This window comes from Myotis yumanensis, unplaced genomic scaffold, assembly GCF_028538775.1.
Source record: "Myotis yumanensis isolate MYYU_CA2020_CCGP unplaced genomic scaffold, mMyoYum1.0.hap1 SCAF_2, whole genome shotgun sequence".
Taxonomy (NCBI): domain Eukaryota; kingdom Metazoa; phylum Chordata; class Mammalia; order Chiroptera; family Vespertilionidae; genus Myotis; species Myotis yumanensis.
In genome coordinates this window covers 45,720,192-45,736,477 of record NW_027223753.1, presented here as the reverse complement: position 1 = coordinate 45,736,477, position 16,286 = coordinate 45,720,192, and the positions used below count along the sequence as shown (strand labels likewise).

Sequence of the window (16,286 nt, the reverse complement as noted above, 5' to 3'; positions counted from 1 at the left end):
AAATTCCTAAACAAAGAAAGGGGACTAGAGAGCAGAAGGACCAGGGGAGGGGGAGGATGCTCATGACAGGGGAGAATCACTCACCACCCCAGTTCTCAGCGGGCCCCACAGCCCGAACCTGCCCCCAGGCGCAGGCACAATGCCCTCTCCACTGGGGCAGGTGCCAGGACTTCCCACACCTTTTCTCAAAACTCCATCACATAAAAGAAGAGAAAGAGGAGAGCTGTGAGGGAGAATTTTAATTCGTTGCCAATTAAGGGCAGAGTGACCCTAATTTACAGCAGCAGGACCCACAGTTATCATAGATTTTGCATCTTGAGAAAAGAGCCCAGCTCTCCCACTGCCCACAGCTCCCCTGCAATTAAAACCCGCAGGAGGCTTAATTGAGTAGTGATTGCCTTTTTGAGGGGGTGGAGTCCTCATCTTTTGAAAGAGATAGACTTGAGGTTTTCAATTGTTCAACGATGCCTTTTTAAATTGCTAGATAGTAATAGCAAAGCAAACTGGAATTCCTCCAGCCTCTAGAAATACAAGCAAAGCTTAGAAGCTTAGTAAAAGTACGTGGAGTCGATTTATTTGGCCACCAGGCACTGTACTAGCTATGACCCAGATTCAGAGCCAACTCTAAGGAGCATCCAATCCAGTGATGGAGAAGGTACCACAAAAGTAACACTGGCACAAATAAATATTTGGGAAAGCAAGTGGGTGGGAACCCACTCTGGTCTGGCCATTCAGGGAAGTGACATTTAAGCCAGAGCAGAAGGCCTGGTGGCTGGTGGGTGGGCAGGATGCGCCTAGGGAGGGGGCAGCCCATGGGAAAGCAGCACGTACAGGGTGCCAGGTGAGGCCCGAGAGGGGGTGTCAGGTTATTTGGTTTTTGTATTATATTTCTGATTTTGTTTTTAATGGACCTATATTTTCTCATGAGAAAAAGCATCAAAACTGCTTCCTTTTAGGTTAAAAAATAATAATAATACTTCATTTTGTTGTGAGGACTGGTAAGGTAAGGCGTGTGCTTGGTCAGGACGCCATAGCCTCACCTAAAACAAAGGCTGCGGGCTCTGGGCGGAAAATCTCAGAGATGGAGGAGAGACTGGACCAACGCCAGACCTCTCAGCAGTGCCTGCTCTGGATCTCAAAGCCATCCTCCCCTACTCGCCAGTTTCTTTCCAGGACAGAGACATGGCCGAGGCCATCTCCCAGCTTCCCCGCCACAGGGGGGCTGCCCCTAAATCTCAGGGATGAACTATGACTAGCCCGTCATAGTGAGGCTGGGGGCAGAGGTTATGATTGACAATGTCCCCATAACAAGCTTGCAGCGCAGTGCAGGCAAAAGCAGTGTCTTTTCCCAATTGATGAAGAGGCAGAAGGGGAGGAGGGTTGAATTGGAGACAATAACTCTGGAGAGACAAAATAACAGGATTCCATAGTAGGTGCTCAATAAATGATGGAGACTATTATTACAAAGATTAAAAATCTAGGTGTCACCCGGCCAGCATGTCTCAGTGGTTGAGCATCGACCTATGAGCCAAGGAGGTCACGATTCGATTTCCGGGCAGGACACATGTTGCGGGCTAGATCCCCAGTGTGGAGTGTGCAGGAGGAAGCCACCAATTAATGATTCTTTCTCATTGATGTTTCTCTCTCTCTCTCTCCCTCTCCCTTCCTCTCTGAAAAAATCAATAAAAAAAATATTTCTTATAAATCTAAGTGTTGAGCTAAATCACAATAAGTGAATGTGCCTTAGGTGGCCCGTGTGAGACTACTGGCTGAGCATGAAGGCGCAGGGGAAGGGAGGGCAGATGGGTGGATTACTGAATGTGGGAGCATTGGGGACTGAAGACAAGATTTCAGCTAGTGGAGATGGAGAGAGGGAACAGCATGAGCCAGATATGCTGTGCAGCTGGGGCAGGTGCTAGAGTACACAGATTCTAGAGGCTGCAGGATAGTGAGGTTTGATTCAGTGAATTATTTCCCTGTCCTTTGGGGGTAATCAATCAATTTTTGTCTCCTAACAAAAATCATAAACTTCCTAAGAGAGAGGGCACTGCCATACATTTATCCTGCATCCACCTTAGTTACTAAATAATTACTTAACCAAATGGAATCGCCAGTGACACCTTGGTAGTGTACACAAGACCTGTCACTCAGGCAGGTGAAGGAGCTGCGTGCCTGGGGTCCCTTCTTTCCTTGGCTCCTCCGCACCAACACTGAGCCAGCAAAGGGACTGCTCTGTTCATTTGATTCTATGAGTCCAGGGGAAGCCGCTCTAACCAACATCCTGGATTAGTTAAGAAAGTTTTTTCTAAGCCTGAGTCCTGAGGCAAAGATGTGGGAGGGTTATTTATAAACATTTTGACCATTTCATCTATATATATATAGTTTAACCCCAACACAACCATGAAATCTGGCAATTGCTCCTTTAAAAAAAATCAAGTTGCAGCCAGTGTAAGGGAGGAATGCTTTACCCCCTACACCAGCGGTCCTCAACCTGTGGGTCTCGACCCCTTTGGCGATCGAATGACCCTTTCACAGGGGTCGCCTATGACCATCCTGCATATCAGATATTTACATTACGATTCATAACAGTAGCAACATTACAGTTATGAAGTAGCAACGAAAATAATTGTATGGTTGGGTCACAACATGAGGAACTGTATTTAAAGGGCCAGAAGGTTGAGAACCACTGCCCTACACCCAATGCTTTCGTCTTTGGGAGGGAAACCAATTAGTGTTAAGTGCTGGACTCTCTCTGCCCCTCTATTAACGTAACTGCACATTGCAAGGGCTGGGGGCCAGAACTAGACAGTGACTTATTGATGAATTGGGTAGAACAAACTGGGCATGCTCAGCTCCGCTCAGCTCCTCCCTTGCTCAGTGGGGAAGAAGAAGGCCCTTTACCAGGTCTCTCTACAAGGCCCCCACAGCAGGTTCTGACTCTCTGAAGGTTGCCTGCCTATAGGCAAAGCAGTGGATTCCTTAGCTTAGGGACACTGGACAGGAGTGGGCAGAGCGCTGTGAGCAGCATAGAGAAAAAGAGGGCAACTCGTCAGTAGATTAAGAACATCATCAAAAACCTTTGCTGGTTATTGTCAGCTAATCTCAAATGGCGATGTTTTGGGACTGCAAGTTACTATACAGCCCTCAACAGTTATGTGAAGGGAGAAGGAGGTATACAGCCGCCACTGAGCTACGCACCCCTTTCTTCAGGCACACCTTTCAGAGTCCACATGAAGGGCTAACTTTCATCCCGCTGCAAGTTCGGGCGAGGGGAAAACCAATACTCTGCAGGGAATGGGAAAATTATGTAAAAACTATGAAAGTGGGAGTGAAGTCCAAGAGGTGAGGATATCATCTCTCCTACAGAGAAAAAGTAAAATAAGTAGCTTTGACGTATGCCTGACCCATCAAAAGATGGTGTCACTTTCCCGTGAAGAACAGAGGGTATTTAGGATTTCAGAAGGCAGGATCTGCTTTTACCTTAGGATGTGTAGCTTCACAGAGCATAAGAGAGCCCCTGTCCTTGAGATTTATGAATATAATTGTAACCTAAAAGCTCTAGGTGCTAGGAAAACCTGCCCAGAGATGATTATATTATAAAAAATAAAGACTAACAAGGTGCTGAGGTCTGGAAATTTTGCCCCGTCACGTCCTGGGAAAATCTCAGAGGAGGAAGTGCACTCCTCGTGCTGCTCCCCATTTAATTCACGGAGTGACTGAGCGTACACGCTGGGTAGACCCCAGACACTGTACAAGCACCTCCTTCAGTCCTCCCCAACCTGCCAGGGAGCACCATCAGCTTCCAGTTTAAGTTGAGGAAAGCGTCTCTCAGAGGCCAAGTAACTTGCTGACCAGGCAGGAAAGCAGTGAGCCCCGTTTCATACCAAGACCTCTGAGGCCAAAGCCCCTCTATGAATGGCTCCTCGACCTGCTAAGAATCACCAACAGCTTAGTAAACTTGTTTTTAAGCAACTTCTCCCAGTCTACCAGTATTTGCAAGTAAATTTCCTTAGGTTACAGGTGTGCTAGCTCCAGGTCCCACCTACAAATATCTCACAGCTACTTCTGAAAACAAAAGCTGGTTGGAGGAGAACCCGGCAAATGCATTAGGTGGTGAAAGGACAGTGAAAATAGACATAGGTCAGTGTCTTAGAGTCAGTCTCTTCGAGTCCCGACTTCCAAACACAGGTGATCTTTTAGAGCAGAAAGCACTGGGGGCCTGGAGCCAACAGGCTGGGTTTCAGCCGGTCTTCACCAGCTATGGTGACTTAGGTGAGCTGCCAACTTTACATGTGCCAAAAGAAAGAAATCCTATTTCATTTAATTATTTGGAAAAGTAATGATAACATTAGACATGAAAAAATTTGGTAAGCTTCAATTTCCTATTTAAATGGGGGATTTAATTACAATTATTTGACTCAGCTATTTGGCTGGGATCTTACAGGGAATTTGAATTCTCAGATAGAATTTAAAAAACACACACACAAAAAAAAATAAAAAACCTGAGATGCAGTATGGCATAATGGTCAAGGACAGAGCCTTGGACTCAGAATACCCATGTTCAAATCCTGTGTGACCTTGAGCAGGTTACTTACCTTCTCTGTACCTGTTTCCTTATCTAGAAAATGGGGTTAATATTGATGCCTACCTCACTGGGCTACCCTGAAGACTATGGCAGTTAAAATACTTAAAGGACTTAGGATGGTTCTTGGTACTCAAGATGCTTACTGTGTTAATCATTACTATGCTACTATGATTTCCATCAAGCAGGCAAAAGGTGGACTAGAATTCAGTAGCCTGCACTACAGAACAAAACTGCTGCAGCAGAGGGAATAAGAAACAATATGCCTTTGACAAGCAGCCCTGAAATGTACTGCATTTTTAACTCTCTGGGGCACTCTCTTGGAGAGAAAGGTAAGTCATCATACTCCCAGTAAAACCCTGCGCCCTCTTCCCCTCCCCCACGCCCTTCATATGCAAAAAAACATAACTGGCACCCCTTCAAAGCCCTCTTTCTTCTTCATTACTCTCCAATCCCCTGAAGACCAACGTCTTTCCTGGATAAAGGCCCAGTCTAAGAACCCAGGAGAGCTTGGGCAAGTCCATGGACACCCGGACAGCTTCAGAATGTTCATCGCCTTTCCTCCTTTCCCATCTCAGTCCTTCCTGTCCTTCAAGGCTTGCATCATATCCCACTTCCTCCCTAAAGACCTCTCCCTTCTCGGGGTTCTGCATCTATAATTGCTAACTCTGCATTCACTGGCTGTATAATTATTTTCCAAGTGCCTATTTTATTGCCCCTAAAAGGTAAATTCCCCAAGGGCTAGTTACAGCTCTTCTGAATACCTCGAGGTGCTTAGCACAGTGCTAGAGACACTGTATGTGTGCTATAAACTTGGGAAGGGGGTTAATTCACTGGAAGAAGCCCAGACTCCATGTGAAACAGTCAGATGCAGACCAGCCTGAGCCTCTACTCCTCCTCCCCAAGCCCAGGTCAGATGCTGCTATCAGATCACAGCATTCCTTCCCAGAGATCCTGGAAGAACTTCAGAAACCTTCTCAACACTGATCATACCAACTGACTGGGGAAATGAACCCTAATGCCATCTCTGCTTTCTAGGCACTTCCTTAACTGAGTCTCCATTGCATGAGGACTTAACTACCTCTGCCATAACTACACACTCCCATTGTACAGAGGTGGCGACTTGTCTGCCTCCACTAGACCATTGGCTTTCAGACTTTTGATTGTGGGAGCCCAATAATAGTCCAAATCAGCATATACAGAATGGAGGCCAAAGTTTCCCAAAACAATATTCACCTTAATAATGTAGTGCACTCTGGTATTTCTTATTCCTAGCATATTCTAACTAAAAATGCTGGTCCGGACCCAAGAAAATGATCTGGTGGTATATAAAATGTTAGCTAAGGTAGCATTAGCAACTATAACTGATAAACTCCCAAATCTCAGCCTTTACTACAATAGAAGTTTATCTCTTGCTCATATAAAACCTAAAAAGGTATGGACTAGCAGGTGGCTTCCACTGTGCAGTGATTAAGGGAGGGTTCCAGGCTGTTTCCATCTTGTAGTACCTTCAACACATGACTTCTAGGGTTATCATGTTTGGGATCATATCAATCTTCTCTCTGAATTTTTTTTTTTATGGGTTACGCCTACAAGTGATGCTCATTGCTTCCAATCTCATGCTATTGGCTAATATCTAGTCACATGACCTCACTTAACTGCAAGGTAGCTGGGAAATGTAGTCTAGCCATGTGCACAGAAAGAGATGGAAATCGATTTGGGGATTAGCTAGCAATCTCTGCCATGGATCTGCCATTTAAAAAACTCTCCAAGGAAACAATATGGAGTTTCCTCAAAAAATTAAAAATGGAACTCCCATTTGACCCAGTAATCCCACTTCTAGCAATATATCCCAAGAAATCAGAAACACCAATCAGAAAGGACGTATGCACCCCTATGTTCATAGCAGCACAATTTACAATAGCTAACATTTGGAAACAGCCTACTAGTAAGTGCCCATCAGCAATGAGTGGATTAAAAAACTGCTACATCTACACAATGGAATACTATGCTGCTGTAAAAAAAGAAGGAACTCTTATCATTTGCAATAGCATGGATGGACATGGAGAGCATTACGCTAAGTGAAATAAGCCAATCGGAGAGATAAATATCACATGATCTCACTCATTTGTGGAATATAATGAACAACATAAACTGATGAACCAAAATAGACCCAGAGAAAAAAATGTGTTTTAGAATATAATAGAAGTAATCCTCTTATTTGCAGATTTTTAATATTTCCTACAACTTTGTGATATTATACTATGTTAGTACAGTTTTGGTAATGTTATATTTAAACTCTCTTTTTCTTGAAATATTAATTTTTATTGCATGTAAATTATATTTAAAACTAGAGGTCCAGTGCACAGATTTGTGCACTGGTGGAGTCCCTCTGCCTGGCCTGTGGGGATCGAAACCAGCTCTCCGACATCCCCCGAGGGATCCTGGATTGCAAGAGGGTGGTTCTCAGGTGACACACCCCTGAATGGGCTCCCTCCTCTCTGGTTCCGGGTGCGTCACCCAAGAACCATAGCTGCCAAATCACAGCAGCTTGGCAGCTCCTGCGTTGAGCGTCTGCCCCCAATGGTCAGTGCGCATCATAGCTACCAGTCAGATGGTCAGATGGTTGAATGGTGGGCTGGTCACTTAGGCTTTTATATATAGAGATCGTTTTTCTTGCAATATTAATGTTTATTGCATGTAACATTATACTTAAAATCATTTTTCTTGAAATATTTTTAAAAAATAAATAAAGCACCTGACCTAGAAATAAATGAATAAATAAATAAATAATGAAATAATAAAAAATAAAAAAGCCCTCCAAGGAAAGGACCTAGTCTTTATGTCTCCAGTGACTAACAAAATATTGGCTCACAGTAAGTGAACGTGGTAGATTCTGGCCAGAGTTCCCGGAGTGTTATAGTTTATGATTAGGCATTGTGTTCCTCTCCAAATTCACACATGTGCAAATCCCTTTTTCCACCCAAAGCAGAGCTGAGTCCAAAAATCTGGATTAGAGAAACTATCTTAGTGTCTTCCCTTCCATTTGGGGACCGCATAGCCACTTACTCTTCCAACCACCACATGCCTGTGGGAAAGAAGCACAGCACAACAATTAAGAGCACCCGACTTTTGAGGCAGGTAAATCCTGACCAGGCCTCTCTCTGGCTACATAACTATGGCAGAGCACTCACTAATACCCACTATGTGTGTTAACTGTACTGAGCATTCTTCTATACATTATCTCATTGCATCCTCACAAAAAGTCTATGAAAGTATGTTCTCCCTCTGACTCTCCAATTCCCCCAGTGAGAACTCCTACCTCTGTGTTCCCATAGCACCTTTTCCACAACCCTTTCCTATACTTCCGGTGTGAGAAGTCCATGTCGAGGGCCATGTCTGTTCATTCTGTCCCCCCAACTATACTTCAGGGACAGTGAAAATTGCATGCACTTGTGAGTCAAAATACCTATGTTCAAATGTCCAGGGTCAAATGCCAAATCCCAATTAACAGTTGTGTGAGGATGGCTAAGATACTTACCTCCCTGAGTCTTGATTTCCTTATCTGTAAAATGGGGTTAGAAGTCCAACCTCAAAGAGCTGCTGGGAAATATAAGCCTAGCATCTATAAAAAACTATTCCTGGCACATAGTAGGTTCTTTACAAAGGAAGAATTCCCCCCCTCTGCCTCCTGTGGAGAGCAGGGATAATGCTTTGTTTCTGGGCACTAACACCATATCTTGCACATAATAAATATACAATAAATGTTCGCTGAAATGCATTGAATGATAAGCTTTACTGTTGAAAAATAAAAATAAAAAACACAAACTTCTAAAAACCCTGCCATGGTTTTTAGAAGTTCTTTTTATCTCCCCTGTCCCTTCCCACACACTTCATTACTCTTCTCTCTTTGGGCAACATGAACTTTTTTTTGTACTCAGAAATTTTAAATGGCTAACAGAGCACCTCAGGATTCCTTCCTCCGGCCATTATCCTTCTCTTTCAAGTTGTGCTCAGCAAGATTATTTGGATATTGGAGCTAAAAACGGTCAGATTACAAGTGGAGGTCCCTGAAATGTAACATTCCCCATTGCAGGATTCTGGAATTACACCAAGCACCAGGGAGAGGTTGCTCTTCCCCAAAGAGCTCGCTGTTCTGAAAAAAGCCTTTGTTTTAAGGCTTTTCGAAACTGCACAGTGGAATCTCTGGACCTCAGCACTGGCCTGGGTACTGTTCCAACCTAGAGTGTCCGTCTATGCTCCCTGTAAAATGAAACACTCGAGAGTCCTAACATATTGTAAAAATTGCTGCTTCTCTGGGTCTTGGTTCCTATCTCACAGCCTAACAATCATTGTTTTGGAGCCAGGTTTTCTCGTTTTTCCAGCACGTTCCTGATAATGATAGTGGCTATCATACTGCATGTTTAGGAGGCCCATGGCGCTGTTTGGTGCCTTGTGTCCATTATCTCCTTTAATTATCACCAAAACCCTCTAAGTCGGATATCACTGTTGTCCCCATTTTAGAGAGAAAGAAACTGAGGCTCAGAAGGGCAAAGAACTTTCCCAAGGTCACACAGCCAGTAACAGCAAAGTCCCAATTCAAACCTTCATCTATCAGGTTCAAACCCCATTCTATTTCTGTTACTCCATACTGCCTCTTTAAATGGCTATAAAAGAAGGTCCTTTCTGTGTAGAAATACTTGAGAAAATAAACAGCTTGGACTGGTTGCTCTTTTAGGTCCCTTTCACCTCTTAAAAAAAAAAAGCTATGGTTCTATAGAGCGAAGGGGGGCAGGGAGGAAATGTAAGGAGGCCAAACATTACGAGGCTTGGCTTATCAGTATTTAATAACAGCTTTGGGATCAAAACTCTACAGAACCTTATTTATGGACAGACAGTTACTGTTAAGCAGAGCCTTTTATTTTCATCTGAGGATGTTGTAGCCTTCTACTGTCTTTCTATTAGTGAGAGATGGGGTGTGAAATTTGCTGGCCCTGCCAAGATTATCCCATTAAATTATCTGCCCTCTTCCAGTGTAATTCACTCAGGGGCAACAGTCTGAGACTCAGGCCCTGTGGATGTCCAGGCCTGGGCCTTCAGAGGGGGGAGGTGTGAAGGAAAAAGTTCAGGTGGTGGTGGTAGCATCCCAATGACAATAACATCAATCCACGTTTCACTGCCTTACCAAAATAAAGTGGATGCCACAATTATCCCATTCCTAAACAAACTGAAAACCCCAACCGAGCTTACTGCAACAAAGAGAGAGCCTTTTTACTGCTGTTTATTTGTATTTTGTATTCGTTAGCTTTTTAGATATTCCTGGCATGCAAGTCAGGCTCCATGTAACAAGCAGCTGCATTTAGTTAAGGATTTCGAAGCGTTCCCCCCACCACTCCCGCCATCCCCTCCCCCCTCAACTCCAGAGAACTTTCTCAGACTCCTAGAAGACTATTTCTTTCTCTTCGTGCGTCTGCGGAGCAGTCTCTCCTGTCACCCCTCAGGGAATAGGTAAGGCCAAGCTGAGGCCCTTCTGTTTGAGAACAAGGCCTCGGAGGCTGTAGCGTTTCCCAGCTGGGGCTGCTTTTGCCAGGGTCTGGTCCACTCTAATAAATCACCCCAACTCCGTCCACGACCAAGATGCAAATACAAAGTCACTTCATCAAACTATATCTCATCGCTGGTTGGAAAGAACCGCCAGACACACTCCTCAAACCTTATTAAAACTGCTATTCATTACAACAATGTAATTCCTCCTGATCAGAGTGAAGACCATTAAGGGCCCTTCAGCCCCATCATCTCTGAGTTACAGCAACACTGGCTCAGGAACCCAGAACAGGAAAGAAAATTGAAATTGGCTATCTCCGATCATTTATTGTAAACCCTAGATCTGGCTAAGAAAACGTTCCTTTGCTGCTCTTGGAAAACCTGGAGGAAAGGAACCTGTGGCCCATTCATAATGATAATGTAAAATCTAAGACTCAACCCAGAGGAGACTGTCTAGGGCAGCAGTTAAGATAAAAGCCATGACCTCTCAGGATCTGTAAGCCCAACAAAGCCATTTCCTAGTCGCAACTTAACTTCTCTGTGCCTAGGTTTAAATGAGCTATTTATGCGATCTCCCCAGTAGGGTTGTGAGGATTCAGTGAGTTGAAACTTGCAAAATGCTTAGAATGGTGACTGGCCCGAACACAAGTGTTTGTTAAATAAACTGTAGTAACAGAAGCATCTCAGAATGCTTGGGTTTAGGGAATTACATTCTTAGTTGAGGTCAAAGGACTTGGCAGTATTCTGCAGCTTTCCCTGGGCCCAATAACAGCCAGCCTGGTGGGAGAGAAACTGGAAAGTGAGGAGAGGTAGAGGTTCCATGGATTGTGCAGATCTGGGCTGAGGCCCAGGACACATCACCAACCCTAAACCCCTTGACACCTAACCAGGAAGGCAACTCATTGCTCCAGGCAGGCATCACACACGCCAAATCAATAAATGGTTCCTATCTTTGGGCGTTGCAATTTTCTCAGAAAATCAAATTATAGCTCAAAACAGAAAACCACAAAAATGCACATAAAATTTTTGTATATCCATTCTGGTGGTCCGAATATCCTCAATTTCAGGTAGCCCAAGTTAAGACCCTCTTGGCTGAGTGCTCTTCTCCAGTACTGGTTTCACTTAAAACTCACAACATGCTGGTAAGGCTCCGAAAAAACTAATCGATATTCCCTGTTACGTACCAATGACTGTGCTCGTAACCATTAAGCTCTACTGTTAACTCCCACCGCATCCCCTTCATGCTAGAAAATGGAGTAAGAAAAGGAAAAATTCTTGAATATATGCCATGTTGCATTTTTACTGAGAAAAATTTTACATATGACCAAAAAAGTTATCCTCCATTCATTCAACAAAAATCTGTGGACCACATACTATATATGTATGTACACATATGCCATTTACATGTAGATATACATTTACATCAATATACATATAGCCTACAGAGCTTTCCATTCTCCATAGGATGCTGAGTAAAATTTTCAGAAATATTTGAAATGGGGTATGTGGTCACCATCAAACCACAGCCAAATTAGATACTAATGGATGCAACTGACACTCCACTTACTATTTTTCTTTCACATCTAATTTGAGGCCTATGCTCACCAGGCAGGAGATGGAAAGGAAAATATAGGCTAAAGTTGAGTTTTTAAAGGACTTCTAACTAAATATCAAAAAGATGATCCGAGGCATCAGGGTGGCAAACAGCTGACCAAGTACGCGGAAGCGATATTGGAAATTAAATATTTTCCACACAACACCAGACTCGGTCTGACCAAACCCTTTGTCTACTGGGCCTCTGCGTGGCTTTGTCTGGGGAGTGTTTGCAGGAGTCGCCAATAAAATTGGGGTGGCTGACTTGGCTCTCAGTGTTATTACCCTCAAGAGACTCCTCTTGTAAAGGTAGACAGGTCAGACACCTATGCAAATGCCACTGGAAGGTTTACTAAATGACAGCAAACACAGTAGCAGGCCACCTCCCTCTGACTCCAAGGAGCCAAACCGCAGAATCCAGGGGGTTCTGAGAAAGTCCCAGGCAGGTTCCAACGACCCTGGGCTCCCGGTGAAGTTATAAAGGCTTCACCTTCCTGGAGAGGTGTAGCTCTGAGTAGGTATACAGATGGTGGATGAATTCAACAATGCACACACCAGAAAAAAATAAATTTACCCGTAAAGGTTTTTCTCCTCCTGGCTACTATGATAGCAAAGTGATAGAAGAAACCCAGAGTTGTTGTTTTTTAATAAATAAATGAAACCTATCCCCCCTTTAAGCTGATCCTAAGCCACTGTCTGAGTTACCTTAGGAATCTTGGATCAGACAAGAAAGTAAGTGTGCCTGCCCCTAGAAGCTCTGTCCCCAGCGAAAAGATCAAATATGCACAGAAATGGAAAGAGATTTCTAAGACAACAAGTAAGACAATGATAACAGATTTGAGCTCATTATTGAAGAGCTTGGAACAGGCAATGCTCTTTTAAAAATTGTAAAAGCCTTATAGACAGTTAAACAAGACAAAATTTGGGTGACTGCCGAAAACAAAATTGTCTTTCCCTCAGCAAATGTCCACTGTATGCTGTGCTCCCCACCCCACCCCCCATGATCTAAAAGCAACCAGGAGTCAGACAGAGGATATAACCGGATTAATCAAGGCCCCAAACTAGGAGCCCTACCTTAGCGAGAATCACCTGGTCATCTCCACCTCCATTTGCTAGGCGACCTGACATCAGCAGGATGTTTACACTGTTTAGCAGCATGGCCCATTTTTCACTTTTCACCCAGGTGTTGGGGCCAGATGTTAGGCATCATAGACGCAAACATCCATGTGACCAAACTGTTTACATTTCATTAGGATTTTCACCGCAAAGGTGCACTCCCAGCTGATACGCACATCTTAATTACGATTAGAAGCTCTTTCTACTTTACCCACAGGAGCGTCCAAATTAGCACAACTTCAAGATAGGATCCGTTTCAGAATCACCCTCAGAAAATGTGGTTCCCACTCCCCCCAAAACATCTCTAGAAATCAAAATGCGCGCACACACAACTTCCTTCCAGGGTGTTTTCTACCATGAAGCTTGCTCGCTAGGTATTAGTAACAAACGGATTCTGGGGTTACAGTCTATGCGGTGATTAGATCTTCCCCCCCCCCCCCCTCAACTGCAAAACAGCCTTTTCTTCCCCTAAACACAGCCTAACTAAAATGAAAGATGCATGATAAAAGGGCAGAGACTACTCATCGGTTGGAGAAAAGAATCCAGGGGCTCCGGCACCCCCTCGAGGGATGCATGTTAAAAGTGAGGCCCCAGACCCTGGAGACTTTAATCAACTTTCCCCCTCCAACCTCCAAAGAATGAATCGGTTGTCTCCACAGGCGCAGCCGCGCTCTTCCCTCTCATTGTGTACCGGCTCAAACGCAGCAAGGATCCAAGCTTCCCGCAGCGAACTAAGACGCTCCGGCTTTCGGCCGAGTCTTTCTCTAACTGTTGCAATTGTCTTTGGAGATTACCAAAATCAAGTATGCATTAGATGGCTTTTCTCCCTTGTTTGTCACACACACACACACACACGTGCACATTCCGAGCGCTCAGGAGCCGCAGGCCGCCTCTGACAGCACATTTTGCACAAAGTGGCGGCGGCAGCCGCGCACACGCTGTGGCCTCCCCGGTGACCCTCCAGAAGGCTGAAGAGCCGGGGGCGGTGGAGAGGCGAGGCCGCCCGAGTCCCAGAAGGACCGGGCTTTTGTTTGGGTCGCTCTGCGGACAGCCTGGGCTCTCGCAGGAACCACCGAAAATACAAAAACTCCCTCCCGGACCGCGCCTTCCGGGACGGCTGCCCTTTAGGAGGGTAGACTTGCCTGAACACCGATAAGGGTCCAGCTAGAGATGGGGGGGACAAACCGCACGGAAGTGCCCCATTCACCCCAACCCCTCCACGCTGTCAGCACTGACAACTGCAGCTGGGCGCCGAGGAGGGGGTGCCCGGGCGCACCCCACAGCGGGGCTCCCGGGCAAAGCTTCGCCTGCCTCCCCGGCGCCTGGGGTCGCATTGGCAAGACCCACGACGGGTCGCGGCCGCCCCGAGGCGGGCTCAGCTCTTCCTGTGTGCCCAGCGCCGGGCTGGCCGACAGGGGGAGGGCCGAGGACCGAGGGCCGAGGGCCGGGTGGGCTCGGGAGCCGGGGGACGCGCCTCTTACCTTGGGCAGCGGCCCCGCGCGCCGCCAGCAGCAGCGCGGCCAGCAGCGCCAGGAGCGGCGGGCGCGCCCCGCGGCGGCGCGGCCGGTGCATTCCTCCTCCTCGGGCGGCGGCGGCTCCCAGGCCGCGCGCAGAACATCCACGGGCTCTGCCCGGGGTCCCAGCCACCTCGTCCCGGCTGCTCTCCCCGCAGGATGGTGGGGGCGTCGGCAAAGTTCTTTGTCCCTCTAACCTGCTCCTCGCCTCCGCCCTGCAGCCTCAGGACCCCGTCGGCGCGGTCCCTCCCCAGCTCTCCGGCTGCAGCCTCGCCTCGGCCGGTCGGTCAGTCCCGGACTGTGCGCGTCTCACGGGCGGAGGGCGCGGCTTCCCAGCTCGGACTCAGAAGAGCAAGCCCTGCGCCCACGGTGGCGGTCCCGGGCTCCCTCCTTGGCCGCAGCGGCGGCTCCTCCTGCTCCGCGCGCTCGCTCCCTTGCTCTCAGCCTCCCTCAACTTGTCACTTTCCACCAACTCTCCAGCCGGAGCCCGGACCAATGGCAGACGCGGGCCCAGGCCGGCGACCCAGCGCCCTCTGCTGCCGCCGGGCAACACCGGCACCCTGCGACTGCCCAGAGAGCTGTGGCTCCTGCGCGTCCCGCACGCCCACCTCCCCTCCCCCACCTCGCCTCAACCCTGGGGGCCCTAGAGGCGATTTGATCCAAGGGGAAACTGAGGCCCAGGATGACTCGTCCGGGGCCGCAAACCGGTTCGTGGCTGAATGACTTCGTTAGAAGGCAGTCTCAGTGCTGCCACTGTTAGCCCTGTGACCCTTGGGTAATTGAATATTTATTGATATCATACAGTTTCCCTTTTGATTTCCTCTTGTACCCAAGTGATTTATATTTTCCCATTTTGCCTTTAATTTCTAGTTTCATTGCTTCCCTTTGGAGATTTATTGAGGATTTCTCTGTGGTCAGTTTTTGTCAATGTCCCATGGTCTCCAGAAAGAAGGTATTTTTCTTGTTTCAGAACATGAAGATAGAGGACTGTTTCCCTTTGACCCCCTTTACATTTATTATGTTATTTAGGCCTCTGCATCTTTGCATATTTTTTGGTCCAGCCGCTCTGCCATGGGCCAAGAGGGACATTGAAGTCTCCTACTAACAGTATGTTTTTGTCTGTTTCTCTTGGTTTAGCTTTACAAATTTTGTGATGCATAAATATTCATGACAGTTTGCCTTTTCCTGTGCAGGGGGCCCTTGATCCTATAAAGTGGTGAGTACCTGCTGTGTTCCAGGCCCAGCTCTAGGCTCCAAGGATGCAAGCGTCATGGAGACACCAGTCAGTCTTGCCCTACGGACTGCTGAAGCCCAGTCTATGGATCACTTATTGAATACCTTCTGCTTGCCTAGTGCTTTGTGTACATTTGCTCATTAGCCTTCCATTGACACAAAGGTGTGGTATTATATACCACCCTGCACTTTTACACAGGTTACCAGTCATATTACAGTTTTGGAAATTGAAATGCAAAAAAGAAAATAAGTGGCTTGCCTGCAGTCATGCAGACGATGAGTCTCTTGGTCATGATGGAGCTAAACAGTTCTTGGCTACAGCCTGGCATATAGCAAGCACTCAGTGGAGGTGGCTGTTACTGCTTGACAATAGCCTCTAAGAACCCAGCTTTAGGGTTTTGTAACGAGCAGTCACCTCTTTGAAAGCAAGGACTTCTAGCCCAAAGGAAGTCCCAGCAGATCATAGACTCACAGTCCTCTGCCTTCAGGCAGGTGAGTGACTAACTCATGTGGGACAAACAATCACTTATTCTTTTCCAAGACTTCAGGGCAGGAGCATGCCTAACTGCCTTGGCAGCTTCCCCCCTTTCTATCACTGTGACCTGAGGTCAAGGAATGATAGACAAAGAGGCCTTGGGTCAACCAGATCATCACCCAAATAGGTCTGTCCTTCAAATTTCTCTGCCTGAGACCCATTCAATCCC

The 16,286-nt window shown here is 46.5% G+C and overlaps 1 protein-coding gene across 1 annotated transcript in view; it reads right to left on the bottom strand.

Moving 5' to 3' along the window:
- Positions 1-14,803, bottom strand: part of ROR1 (receptor tyrosine kinase like orphan receptor 1) — a 399,382-nt gene extending 384,579 nt beyond the window's left edge. Inside the window, exon 1 of the mRNA XM_070405278.1 lies at positions 14,317-14,803. Within this exon, the coding sequence (XP_070261379.1) occupies positions 14,317-14,407 (91 nt within the window). The 5' untranslated portion in view covers positions 14,408-14,803. The remainder of the gene's footprint in view (positions 1-14,316) is intronic.
- Positions 14,804-16,286: the final 1,483 nt, after the last annotated feature.